The sequence below is a fragment of the Apus apus genome, chromosome 4, assembly GCF_020740795.1.
Source record: "Apus apus isolate bApuApu2 chromosome 4, bApuApu2.pri.cur, whole genome shotgun sequence".
Classification (NCBI taxonomy): Eukaryota; Metazoa; Chordata; class Aves; order Apodiformes; family Apodidae; genus Apus; species Apus apus.
Genome location: NC_067285.1, coordinates 61,050,467 through 61,063,553, shown reverse-complemented (window position 1 = coordinate 61,063,553; position 13,087 = coordinate 61,050,467). Strand labels below are relative to the sequence as shown.

The following is a 13,087-nucleotide window of genomic DNA, read 5'->3' as shown; positions in this document are numbered from 1 at the left end:
TGTACTTGCCTCAGGGAGTGATGGAACTTCAAGCAGGCTCAGTGGACAGAGGCAAAGGAAGTGTGAGCCTTTGCTGAACAGAACTGGCCACTTAATTCCTTGCACCGGGATCCATCCCAACCAGCTATACTAGTCCCTAGGGGTATTCTGCTACCCCTAGGATTTGTGTTCAAGCTTTTCCAGCATGAAAGGGCTTGTCAGTGCTTTAACCAGCTCAGAACCCAGAGGGTATGTTAAGGGATTCATCTCCTGCCTCAAACTGAGCTTTGTCCTCATATGTGACCTAGTCAGACTCCAAAGACTCCCCTCAAAATCCAAAAGACAGTGTCAACTGCTTAGAGCCACTTCATCCTCCCTAAAACCCTACAGCCTTTTTGTGTTGTTTTGTTTTCTCATTATAAGGTATCAAGAAGAACTTCTGAGATGGAAATAAAATAATACATGCCACAGCTATGGGATTTGTTTAACGCCATGTTAGGCATTTTAATAGTACGGTATTGCACCTTAATTTAAATGGTGATTACAGTATAAAATCCTGCCAAAGCATTTCCTGAACAAAGTCCACTTCGTCCATTTTCCTGCCCAAGAAATGAAGAGCCACATTTATCCTTACAATCTACTAAACCACTTCATCTGAGGATGCTCTTAGGTTAATGATGTGTACATTAAGGCTACACCTACAAAGTCAGGAATCCACATACTGCCACTGATGTCTGTGTAAGCAAACCTGTCACGTCATCCCAATATGAAGTAGAAAAGCCTTATTGTATGGCCCTCAGGTGCTGTAGTTTAAGCTCCACTGCTAAATTCAGGTACTAGAACAGGGCCTGCTTCATTAAACAAGTGCATTTCCTAACGATAAAAAACACAAAATTTAACCTGGAACTTGGAAGCCTTCAGCAGCATTTTCAGGAAAAGCCTGCCACGACAGAGACCTCAGCACACACAGCTCTGTTTCGTTTCCAGAAACACTCCCAGGTGACAAGCAGATCGCTCTCCTCCTTCACTTTCATGTGAATCAAAGGTATTAATTCATCAGTTCCCTTAGAGATAGTGAAATGAGACCAAAAAGCATGAGTGCACAGATCATCATGTCTCTTTAGCTGTACAGCAGCAGCGTAAAACTGACGGTCTCTTCCTCTGAACCTGGGAACTGGGAGCCTGGTGTTACGGGAGTCCCAGCTGGTGACCTCTGCAGCACATGAGGCTGCCAGGGAGATTTAATAACACTGCTTAGCATTTATATAGTACCTGACATCTTCAAGACACTCAGCGAACATTACCTCAGTCAAAGTGACCCATGAGGCCATTTCAGCATTATTATCTCCCACCCCACCAGTCTTCCCCTGTTTGGGAAACAGGGGCCTAGAAGAGGTTATGTAATGTTCCCAAGGTTATGTCATTGATGCACAGGATAGCCAAGAAGACGACACAGGAGTCCTGGTTCCTAGTCATGTTCTTGAATCTAAACTGTATCTCTCCTGGGTTATTTGGCCATTATATATAGTCGGATATCACCCCCTCCCTCTGGTTTTACCAGCTTGTCCTATTCTGATGCCAGTTTTCTTCTGGAACATGGACAAAATGGGAAGCGTCCAACTCTCCCAGCCCAAGAATACCTACGTCGTCTCCTTTCTCCTGAAACAGGAGTGACACTAGGCACCCCTCAAGAGCCAATGAGCTCACCTGCAGGAGAACACAGGGAGATATACACACACTTCAACGGCAATTTTAGTTGCACTGCCCTTAGAAGTCCCCAGCTGAGTCACTGGAGGAATTTAGCAAGTCCCTGGCTAAGATTCACCTACAAGCTGGGACCATTCTGCCTTGAAAATGTAGGCACCAAAGCTTGGACCGAGAGACAGTACTGCACTGCCATTGTCACGTGAAGGTGGCATGGGGAAGGTCCTCACTCAGGAGATACAGAGATGAGGGGGCCTGAGAGGGCAGAGAGCACCGCTGAGGGAGCGCACACGGGCAGCGGGGAAGTCAGAGGCAAGCTGGGGACAAAAACAACAGGAGCAGCAGAAAGGGCAAGACTAGGCACCAGGCAAGAGTGGCTGGGGACGATGCAGCAGAAAGGTGAAAGTGAGGACAGGCGAGGTATGAACACGAGGCCCGTGTAGGCAGATAAGCTAGGACGAGGACCGGGAGGATGATGTGGGCCAGCGTAATGGAGAGGGGGGCTGCGGCCCCGAGGGCACACGGGGGTACCCTGCGGGAGGGGCAGCGGCAGCTGGGGTGCTTCCTGCACCGCTGCCTCCGCGCTACCGGCCTAGGCCCGGGGATGCCCCGGGGATGTCTCGGGGATGCAGGCTGCCGGCACAGCGCTCCCCTTCGGTGGGCACAGCTGCGTGCTTGTCCGGGAGACTCCGTCTCGCTGCGGCCGGGGAAGCCCCGCTGGGTCTCTGCGCAGCCCCTCGGCACGGCGGGTCCTGCCGCGGCTCGGCTCGCCCCGGCACCCCAAGCCGCACGCACATGCCGTGAAAGTTAATAGCCGCATGGCTGCAAATGAAGTTTTATTAGGAGACAGGAGAAGGGAGCAGGGGGGAAAAGGGGCTCCACGTTGCTCCGGGCAACTTGTTTTGCCCGGCGTGCTGCCCGGGGAGGGGGAGGGACGGGCAGGGATGGAGGCAGGGGAGGCCTAGGGCGATGCCGGGGCACGTGTGCGGCTCTGCGCCGCCGGGCCGAGCGGGGCAGGTCGGGAGGGACGGCGCTGGGGCTCGGGGCCCACGCCGCACGGCCGGCGGGATGCCTCTGCTCGGCGTAAGCCGGCGGGGGGGCCCGCCCGGGCGCGCAGGTAGCAGCGCCCGTGTGGCCGCGCACGGCGGCGCAGAGCCGAGACAGCGCCAGGCGCAGACAGCGCGCACCCGGATGGGCTCAGCGCTCCCTGCCGAACCCGGCGAGCGGCGGAGCCCGGGGGCGGCACTCACCAGTTCTCCTGCATCCACTGGATGGCCGCATGCTCGTTGAACTGCTTCTCGAATTCGTATTCCTGCAAAGTCAACACTGACATGTTCATTGGCCCGGTGGCTGCGGAGCCGCTCCCCGCGCCGAAACACTGCCTGCCGCCGCCTCGGGAACCGGGCCCCTGCGCGCCCGCCGCCGGGGAGCCCCCGCCTCTGGCCTGGCCCGCGCCGCCTCAGCGGTACCCCGGGTTTAGCATAGCTCCGCTCCCCTCCGCGCCTCTCCTCTCGGGCCCGCCGGTCTCCTCCTCTTCTGCGGCCGCCGCGCAGCGCCCGGGGGCGGCGCGGTCTTAGTGCCCGCCCGCCGCCGCCGGCCGGGACACCCGCTCCCCGCCTTCCCCCGCCGCCGCCCCCCGCACACCTCGGGGCGCTCCACAGCGGGGCTGTGCGGCGGGATGGCGCGGAGGAAGCCCTGCGCGGGCCCTCAGAAATAACTACAAAAACGGGAAGCCTCCAGCCCTGCGTTGGATTTCTACCGCAGCGCCCTGCGCGCCCTTCCCCGGCCACCCGGAAAATAAGCGCAAGCTGAGGTTTAGCGAGAAAAGCAGACGCACGCACACCCCCAAAAACCCTCCACGCACTTTTCGTTTAAGTTAAATATGCGCCTGCTGTGACTGCCCACACACACCCCACTCCCGTGCGTGGACCCTGTGCCCCCACTGCCCGGCCAGGCCTCGGGTGCTAGAGCTGAGCATCTCCATGCGGGAGACACCGTCCTGCGCCAGGCAGCCCCGGCGTCTCCACGGTGCACAGGCACACTTTTGGATGTCATCATGAGGATGGGGCTTGTGGACCATGAGGCAGAGACCCCTAGAGTAACTATCGCCTGCTTAGCTCGTCTCACAGCTAGGGCCCCAGGTGTTTCTGTATCCTTAATTTTGCCTTCCAGTCCCACCTGCCACGTGCTGATATCTCCAGCTGAGTTCCTCTTGACTCCGGCAGCACCCTGGATGTGCTTTACAATACAAGCTGAGCTAAAATAGCAGTTCTAGCCCCCTCTGAGCTTGCAGTCTGAAGGCAGAAGGAGAATAACTTTCATGACAAGAAAGGCAGACATAAATGAGCAGACCTGACACAGGTCTGCATGTTCTTGACTCTCGTGGACTTTGTTTCTCATTGACACAGAAGTGTTTAAATGTCATTAAAACCAAGCACACAGGAAAAAAAGAGACCTCTCAAGTTATGGGTTATCAGCAGCTAACCAGTCTGATGTTCCTGCTTGCATTTTAACTATCCTGCTCTTCAGAGTCATGTTTTTCAGCTTTTCTCTTCTTTTTTCCTGAGAATTACAACTTTCCTTGTTTTGCTGTGAGGACCGAATTTCTCACATTGACATCTGACTGAGGGTTTTAAGCAAAACACCACACATCATGCTGCTCACACTGAAACTGCAAGGCAGTGCTAAATAATTACTTATTACTATTGTACCTGGAGGCCCTCAACAGATCAAGGTTCCATAGTCCTCTTCTCGAGGAGACTACTACCTGTATAGACAAGACAAAGGGGAAGAGAAACAATCCTAGCCTTGCCTTCCAGATGGAGAAGCTCAGAGAGCTGCAGGGTTTTTTCAGAATGGCTTCTCATCAGTTTTCCAAAGCCAATGAACTGGCTGGTGGAGTGGTGTTTGGGCAAAGATGGCTCTATTTGTACCCCTGCTCCAAAATATCTGTCTCTACAGGTACGTGTTAGTCTTCCAAATCTCCACCAGCAGGCAGTTTCAGTAGATGAGGACCCAAAGACAGATGGGGGAAAACCGATGGAGAAATCTCCAGTGCAGTCACAGATGACATTGTGTGGCTGGATGAAGCACGGGGTGAAGGTCTCCTTGCTGCTGCAATGCTTGGGGTCTGAGCCATGGGGGGCTGCTCCTTGCTATCCTGTTGGAGGATAAGTGCTCCACAGCAGATTATCAGCCTGCATCCTCTGCTCCTGTGCCAGACACGCTTCCTGGAGGTTTGTACATGGGTGTGCCACCTCCAGCTGAAATATCTCCTGGTAGTGCCCTCTTGTTCCACTTACTTCCTGTGATACTGCTCATCACCTGAACAATATCTTTAGTACAGAGATGAGGAGAAACTCATTCGAGAAACAAATGAGTATGTCAACTCTCTTTGGTTGAAAATGACTAGGAAACAAACATAGAAATCTGGGCACCAGTTTTGAGAGAATATTTATGTATTTTGGACATTTACTTCTATGAGTGACAGAATATTTTTTTCTGTTTTGAAGTGGAGTTGTTACAGAGAGATAGCTACCAGAAAATCTAATTTTTGAGGAAAAAAAAAAAAATCAATAACCATTTTTCTGCAACTCCGGGCTATTTTGGATTAGAAACTTTAGTGACTTGATGGTTTATCCCATCTGATTATTTCATGAGTATCTGGTGGGTTGACCTTTATGGTCTGTGGATTTCTTTCTCCCAGAAAACAGTTGTTCAGAAGTATCCTGAGTGTGAGGTTTCCAGAATGCATGGGTGAACTTTAGAAATGCTGAAGTGGCAGATTAGCCAGCAGGTTTGAAACCTGGTCACTTACACTGGCAGCATCCGGAAGTCAGTGCCAGAGCTGGTGAGGTGCACAGGATGAAGCTGAAGGTTATAAAATGCTATGGCAAGGGCTCTTTTAGGGTTAGGATGGCCATGGGACTTCAGATGAGATTGACTATTGTCAGGCTTTCTGTCTGGAACTATCTACTCTGGGAGCTCTGCTGCCCTCCAGACTAACAAAGTATCAGTGGGGTGTTTGGCTCTCACTCAGGAGTGCTGAGCACACAAGGCATCACATAGAAGTTAAGTCCCAGCAAAGCTTGAAAATCGTCTGTAAGATTCAGGAAATACAGTAACAGCCTTGAAATGCTAAACCCTACTGGGATTCCTATGAGTCTTAAAAGCTCACCAGGGACTTCTCCAGGTTTTCTATAGCTCACAGAACCTCTACATAGGTTAAACAATCTGCAATGAATCCTTCCCTTCATGTCCCGGTCTCATGGGAGCTACATGAAAATTCCCTCTTAGCACTTGACTATCTGCAAGTTAATACCAGAGGTTGGGGTCCCTTAGATTATCTCCGTGGACAATGGAAGAACATATAAAATCTTCTTGACCTGGGGGAGTTTGCAAGCCCTATTTCTAGCTGCTTATGTCAACTGCAGTCAAGAATAGTAAACAAAAATATATAGTCTAATTTAAGGGGAAATAACTTTTATGTCACAATTTTTTACGTAATTGAATTAGTTCTCACATAAAAGCAGGACCTGGAAGTGAAAGTTGTAAATACCTTTCAGGAGAAGGGATGTGAGGAGAATGATACGGTTTAGAGAGACAGAGAATACAACCTTACTCCCTCTGCACACATTCTTGTGCATACCTTTTTGGTTTGTTGTTGTTGTTGGGTTTTGGGTTGCTCATCTTGTTCAGTAAGTTGGCAGTTATTGAGCCTTACTTTTTATTCCCTTTATTTATTATGTCTCCTAAGGCTGAATAAAAGATGTAGCATATTAACACTGCATTTCATACCAGATAGATGTTAATGTAATTTTCATTTTACCCAAGACCCTTTGTTGGGTAAGTAATACAAGCAAGTTCTTTCCGGATTTACAAAGAGCTGTCTAATCAGGTTGGGAACCTTACAATTATCATTTCTGTTACTAAACAAATACTTTTTCCTCCCTGTCACAGTGTTAATTCATTGCAAAAGCCATTAGGCTTCTATTGCTGTATGGAGTAATTTTGAATCATTTGTTGTACTGATGTATAGCTAAATCTCAACCAAACTCTCAGTAGCTGCTGGGAAATGAGATGCTATATTGCTGACAAATAAACATAAGGTATAGTAAGTGGCAATAAGAGTTGACATTGTGATTTAAACATAGCATCAGTCACTAAAACAAAAACTTGAAGGAGCCCTGCTTGCTCGAAAGCTATTTTCCCAGCAGTATCAATTAATACATTAAAGGATTTAATCTGTGATTTTGCCATACTTGGAAGCAAGCAACAAACAAATAATGGAAGCTATGGAAAACTGGGTTCTCCTATATACTCCATAACCTAGAAATGATTAGTTGGTGTCCTTGGATGAGATAATGGGAGTTGGTATCAAGAATTAATTAGGGACCTCCCTAGGACTACTAGTGGGTCCTCACTGGTCCTAATAAAAATAAAGTTTTCATCAAGTGCCAGGGAATAAATAAAAAATGGCCAAAAGATGTTTATGGGCAGTCCAAGTCTACCTGGCAAGTCAGGCCTGCAAATCAAGTTAGTCTGTGCCACTGCATCATGCCTGGACTTAACCACAGGCAGCTGGGAAGCTGTTTGGGTGGATGACATTGTAAGCCTAAGCAAACACTATGAACTAATTGCACTGGAAACATTAAAGATGAGGCTTGATGGGACTCTGTGCAACCTGATCTAGTTGAGGATGTTCCTGCTTACTGCACGGGATTGGATTAGATGACTTTTAGAAGTCCCTTCCAGCCCAACCCATTCTATGATTCTATTATTCTGTTCTCATGAAGTGTCAGCTCATAATAAAACAATGGTAAGCACTAATCAGAAGTAAAATGTTGTAACTGAATTTAAAGCAGAATTATGAAGTCATCTGTCAGGTCTGTAAAATAACCCATGTTTCAATGTACTCCCATTCCATTGTGCTACAGTACCCAAGCATTTCAGCTTGATCATGCCCTTCAAAATCACCCGTGTGCTCTGAAACCACCCAGATCTAAGCTCCACTGCAATATTTTTAATGCAGCTCATCCAGTTACAACAGAATATACAATGGGCAAGAGCAAGCTGCAGAGTGCAACACAGGGACAGGCAGCAGCTCCAGCATGCAGCCCTCGTGGTTAGCTCAGGTTGAAATAAACATCACTGTCGTTGTAAGTGGAGTCATCATATCTTGGTCTTCACATGGTTCGCCTTTTCAGCCCCTCTCAGTATTTTCTTCACAGCCAAAAGAAGCAGAAGCATTTTTCAAATAATGGTGAAGCTCTAGGCAATGGGTTGTGGCACAAAGTGGAAAATCTCTGTGGTTTCAAAGCACATAAAATCTTGTGCATAAAATGCAATCCAACAGCAAGACCTCCCTCATTATAGCCCTTTCCATATAAATCACAGAATTTGAATTTCCCATCTTTGTGTACTCTAGGGGCAGTTCTGAGCGTATCCCAGATGGTATTCATTCATTGGCAAAAGACACATTTTTTTCCCTACATTTTCTGCCAGTACATCTGTAGACCTGTGGAGTGTTTCATCCCTACAAGCCAGGGAGAGAACTATACCAGCAGCATACTTCCTTCCCAACAACCTTGGCTTGGATCATATCAGTAATTCTAGAGAAAGCAAATTCCCTTTCATTGCTAAGAGGTCAACAAAGATAATTTGTTTTCTAAGGGAAGAAGGCAAGATGGAGAAGTAAAAGGGAACAATTACAAATATGGGCATGCCACTTTGGAGCTGAAGGCCTACTCTGAACCTCTTACATTTGAATGCTGAGGTCATGCTAAAAATCTAGAGTAGAGGTTGGAACAGGAACCAACTTCTAAGGTGTTTGATATCAATCCATGTATTTTCTTGACATTCCTACATATTACTTTTTAATGGAATTAGGTTAAAAACTGGAAAGGCAGTTGAAATAATGGGATCTGTGCAATTATGTTCTAAAGATTGATTTAATTTTATGTTGTACTACAGAAGAGGCACAGAAGCAGGTAGCAGTGCTTCAAGTAATTAGTGCTGTTATTACAGATGTCTGTTTATGGGTGAGGTTGTGTGTTTTGGGTGATGAGTGGAGAGGTACAAAGATAAGGACAAGTGTGTGCATTTCAATCTTAACTTTCTGTACTTTTTTATACTTCGGGTTTCTTGAAAGCCTGCTTATGTATATTTCATCACCTTGGAAAGAAAGCAAAAAGCTGACAGACACAGAAGAAGTGACCAGAGAACAAAACACTCATCACCCTGAAAATCTTGTGGTTGGGTTTTTCTCTTCACAGTTTCAGCCTCTAGAATGGAGCTTGCCTGCCAACTGCAAATAGGAAAGTGTCATCAAGCAGGCCTGGACCCTTCACCTGCTTGTGCTCTGTGCAGCTTTAGCTGCTTCCAGAGCCAGCACAACTGATACTGCTATCTCTCTTGAACAACTCCCTTCCTTATAAGAAACCCAGATAATGCAACAGTAGTATTACCAAATGGCTCATAGGCTCTATCCCAACTGCCACAGCTTGCAGTACATACAGTTAATTATTCTGCTACAGGGTTTATTGCTGTATCTTTCAGTGGCCCTGGAAGGTCCTGCTGACCTCAAGGAGGGACGATATGTGGTGGTCCCTTCGAAGGTGAAAGCCATCACTTAGGCTCCTTCAGTAGGAAGGCAGTAACAGGATTAATTCCTGTTAATTATTGCTCAGTTATTACAGTTAGGATTACCATTACTTACCACTGTTATTAAATCAAACGTGAATGTGCTACAGAAATCCCATGCAGGGATTATTAAAATGGACAGGACTCAGTCATCAGTTATGCTGCATAATCCCCCTGGTGCTGACGAGGTCATACAGGTATGCACAAAGGCTTACTGATTAGAAAGGGAAAAAACAAGGTCTCGCTCTTCCATGTAACAATGTTACATTTAACCATAAAAATATTGATTTTATTCTATTTTAGGGATTTACAAATAAAAACCACCCCAACCCTACCAAACTGATGTCTAGGCTGATTCTTCAAAACTGAAAATGGAAATGATTGCTGGGCTTTTCTCTTGCTCTTTCGCTCCATCAGTTGGACTAATCCCACAGGCAGTGATGAAGTGGGTACAAAAGCTGAGTAAATCTTCATAGTCACCTTCTCTAAAATCTTTAGCTTGACATAGCAAAGTCACTTGCTCTGTGCCATCTGGAATCTGTGCAAAAATAGTCTATAAAAATTAGAGTTGCATGCACTTCAGAGTAAAAAAGTTGTACAGAAAAGTATTTGCACAGTTGCACAGAGACTTTGTGTTTAAAAGGCTGCCTTTAATTTTTAAACACATCTTCGAACATTTTCTGAACCTCACAGGTATTTTTTAGCCTCAGAAGTGCTTTTTTTGTGGGCATAAAAAGTGTTCTATGCTAGCATTAGATTTAATAAATGAAGAAATAAGAACAAATTAAGATGATAATACAACTGCCAGGATTTTTGTAGGAAGTCAGTAGGATGAAAGGGAAGCTTTTGTCCCCAGCTGTACATTCTATCTGCTGTTACTATTTCAGAGGTATGGGGAAGTCTGTGGGTAGGGTCTGCCACTGCTACTCAAGACTGGGAGTACCCCATCTCCCAGGGAGTTTTATCAGTGTAGCTGGAGCTATGTTGTGCCGTTGCTAAGGACTCCTAACATAAGACACATCAGTCTCAGTGCATTTCCAGAGATGGGTGCCTGGTATTGCCATTTAAGATGTTTTCCAATATTCTTCCTGGCCTCCAGCAGATGTGACCCTATATCCCATGTCCTGTCTGCCCTACGCAGGGATGTGCTCTGTGGATACCATAGCCCACCTACCCTTGGAAGCAGACATGTGCAGTTGGGTACATGACCATGACTTGTATGCCACAAGCTATTTGTGTTCCAACAGAAAAGCCACAGGAATGACAATTCTGGAGGCTACCGATCATTTGGAGAATGAATGTTATTTAGGGAGTGTTCCAAAATATCAGGTCATCCTGCTCCCTGCACTCCAACGGATTGCTACACTAGCGGGCTGAGACTGCCTGACTGGAAGGGCTGATCCAACCTGGTTGCCACAGAAGGGGAGTTTTTTCTCTCTGCTCTCCTGTTGGTCGTGCACTCCCCTTGCTTCTCCACCCCTGACACCTCCCACCAGCTGATTCAGCTAACTAGAGTCAGTGGGCAAGTCACCTAAAAAAAAGGAAGCAAATAGCTTCTGAGGTGAATTGCATTGGCTCCCTGAAGGGTCAGGTCTGGGTCATGTGGGTGGCTAGTGGTGGAGCTGGGGTTGGGATGGCTCCTTGCACACACTCAGAGGGCCCAAGTGAGCCAGTGGGTTGCAGTGGTCAACTCTTGGAACAGTGTTCTTGGCCCAGGGGCTACAGGATAGGCAGGGGAAGGAAGACCACTTAAGTACAGCAAGGGTGCTAAAATGTGAAGTGTTAATTCTCTTTGCATTTTATATATTCCTGAGCCAAACAGGTTGCTTCTCAGTTTCAGATGCTTGTTTTTATCTTGTTTTACTGCTTCAGTGGTCATCTATCTACCAATCTGTAAGTTGGGAAATGAGTATTGCTACAGCCAGGTCTTCTACAAGGCTAAGCCTGCAGCAGTGCAAGGTTACATCAATAACAATTTCTCACTAATAGGAACAGGATGCTTGAAACAGATTAGCCCTAAACCAGCTATTCTGAGCAGAAAGAGGTAAGTTCAGGTTTGCTCAGCTCGGTTGACTTGCACTTGAAGTGCAAGAGTGCTCCATTTGAGGTGATCCCAGTTTGGAAATTAGGGTTTTCAGAGTTCTGGTACTAGGAGTTAAGCCATAAGTTGTCACATGGACATAAGGCAGGATGTGAATATATATAAGTATTACTGAATATGAAAAAAAAAAGGGTGATAAAATCTGAAAGTATGATTTTTTTTAATTTTTTTTTTTCCAGAATTTTTAAAAGCGCAGATATTGGGAAAAATCTTCCTGGCAAAAAGAATTACCTTCCCATAGGAAGATACAGAAATATATCACTGTCTTTGATCCCATACTCCTTTTCCCATTCACTTCCCTCTTCCTTTCCCCACTCATTTCCCTCTTCCTTTCCCAGGGCAATCCAAAGAAGAGCGATGAGTTTTCTGACATGCTTGTATGATTATCAAATGAAGGCTTGAATATGCAGAAGTCAGATATGACCACTGATCACCATGAGGACCTGACCAAAGGAAGAGTCTTTGCATTTCCATCAAGATCTTCTCACTAGCTTCCTTAGAAAGGCGAGTGAATCATCTGTTCAAGCCAACAACCAGGAGAAAGGAAATTTCATTACTTTCTTCGAGTACAGAGGAGGACAATGAGGCTAGTGAAGGGCCTAGAGAATAAATCTTATGAAGAATGCTTGAAGGAGCTCAGAATGTTTAGTTTGAGGAAGAGGAGGCTGAGGGGAGACCTCATCAGTCTCTACAACTACCTGAAAGGCCACTGTAGAGAAGTTGGTGCTGGTCTCTTCTCACAGGTAATTAGCAATAGAACAAGAGGCAATGGCTTCAAGCTGCAACAGGGGAGGTTTAGACTGGACATTAGGAATATTTTTTCACAGAAAGAGTGGTTAGACACTGGAATAGGCTGCCCAGGGGGTGGTTGAGTCACCTTCCCTGGATGTGTTTAAGGGTTGTTTGGATGTGGTGTTGGTGGATATGGTTTAGGTGAGAACTTTGTAGATGTTGGGATGATGGTTGGACTCGGTGATCCCGAGGGTCTTTTCCAGCCTGAATAGTTCTAAGATTCTATGATATGTGTATAACTTGCATCTTGGGTCCAAAGGTCCAAGGGCCTATTCTTAGTTATAGGAATCAACAGAATATTTGTTGGACTTCAGTTAGGCCTCAGAAGCAGACACCCACAAACACAAATTATGGTTGTACCATAAAACTGTGGTTGTAAAAGATTTCTATTCTTTGAGCTTAAGTGAGTCAATGGCAGAGTTTCCAAGGTGCTTCAGTTTTTCTCTGAAGACAACTGTCCCATCACAGCAGACACAGCAAGACTACATTAATTTTTGAATGTTAAAAGTTTGGAGGGCCTTAGCAGGAAACTGTTATTTCATGTACAAAGCACAATTATTATGTTGCTTATCTGCTACATGCTTACTCCACAGAATAAAAATGTGTCATATTCATACTGTTACTAGTATAAATGCTTGTTTGTGATTTCTGGTCAGCAGTGAAGGATTATCTAGATGCCATTGTGCTGTAGCTAGGTGTTAATTACTGCGGTTTTACAATATGAGGATTGCACTTGCTGTGATGATATACTGAGATAACTAGAGGAAACTCAAGTGTGTTTTTAATTGTGCCACAGAGGGAGAGAGCTGACTGGGGAGAAGATGGCCTCCTTGCACTCTCCCTCACACAAGGAGGGCACATCTACTGGTT

General features: G+C 46.3%; 1 protein-coding gene across 1 annotated transcript in view; it reads right to left on the bottom strand.

The window, feature by feature from the left end:
* Nucleotides 1-3,240, bottom strand: part of ELOVL6 (ELOVL fatty acid elongase 6) — a 79,163-nt gene extending 75,923 nt beyond the window's left edge. Inside the window, exon 1 of the mRNA XM_051619023.1 lies at nucleotides 2,934-3,240. Coding sequence (XP_051474983.1) covers nucleotides 2,934-3,022 — 89 coding nt within the window. The 5' untranslated portion in view covers nucleotides 3,023-3,240. The remainder of the gene's footprint in view (nucleotides 1-2,933) is intronic.
* Between the last annotated feature and the right edge of the window lie 9,847 nt (nucleotides 3,241-13,087).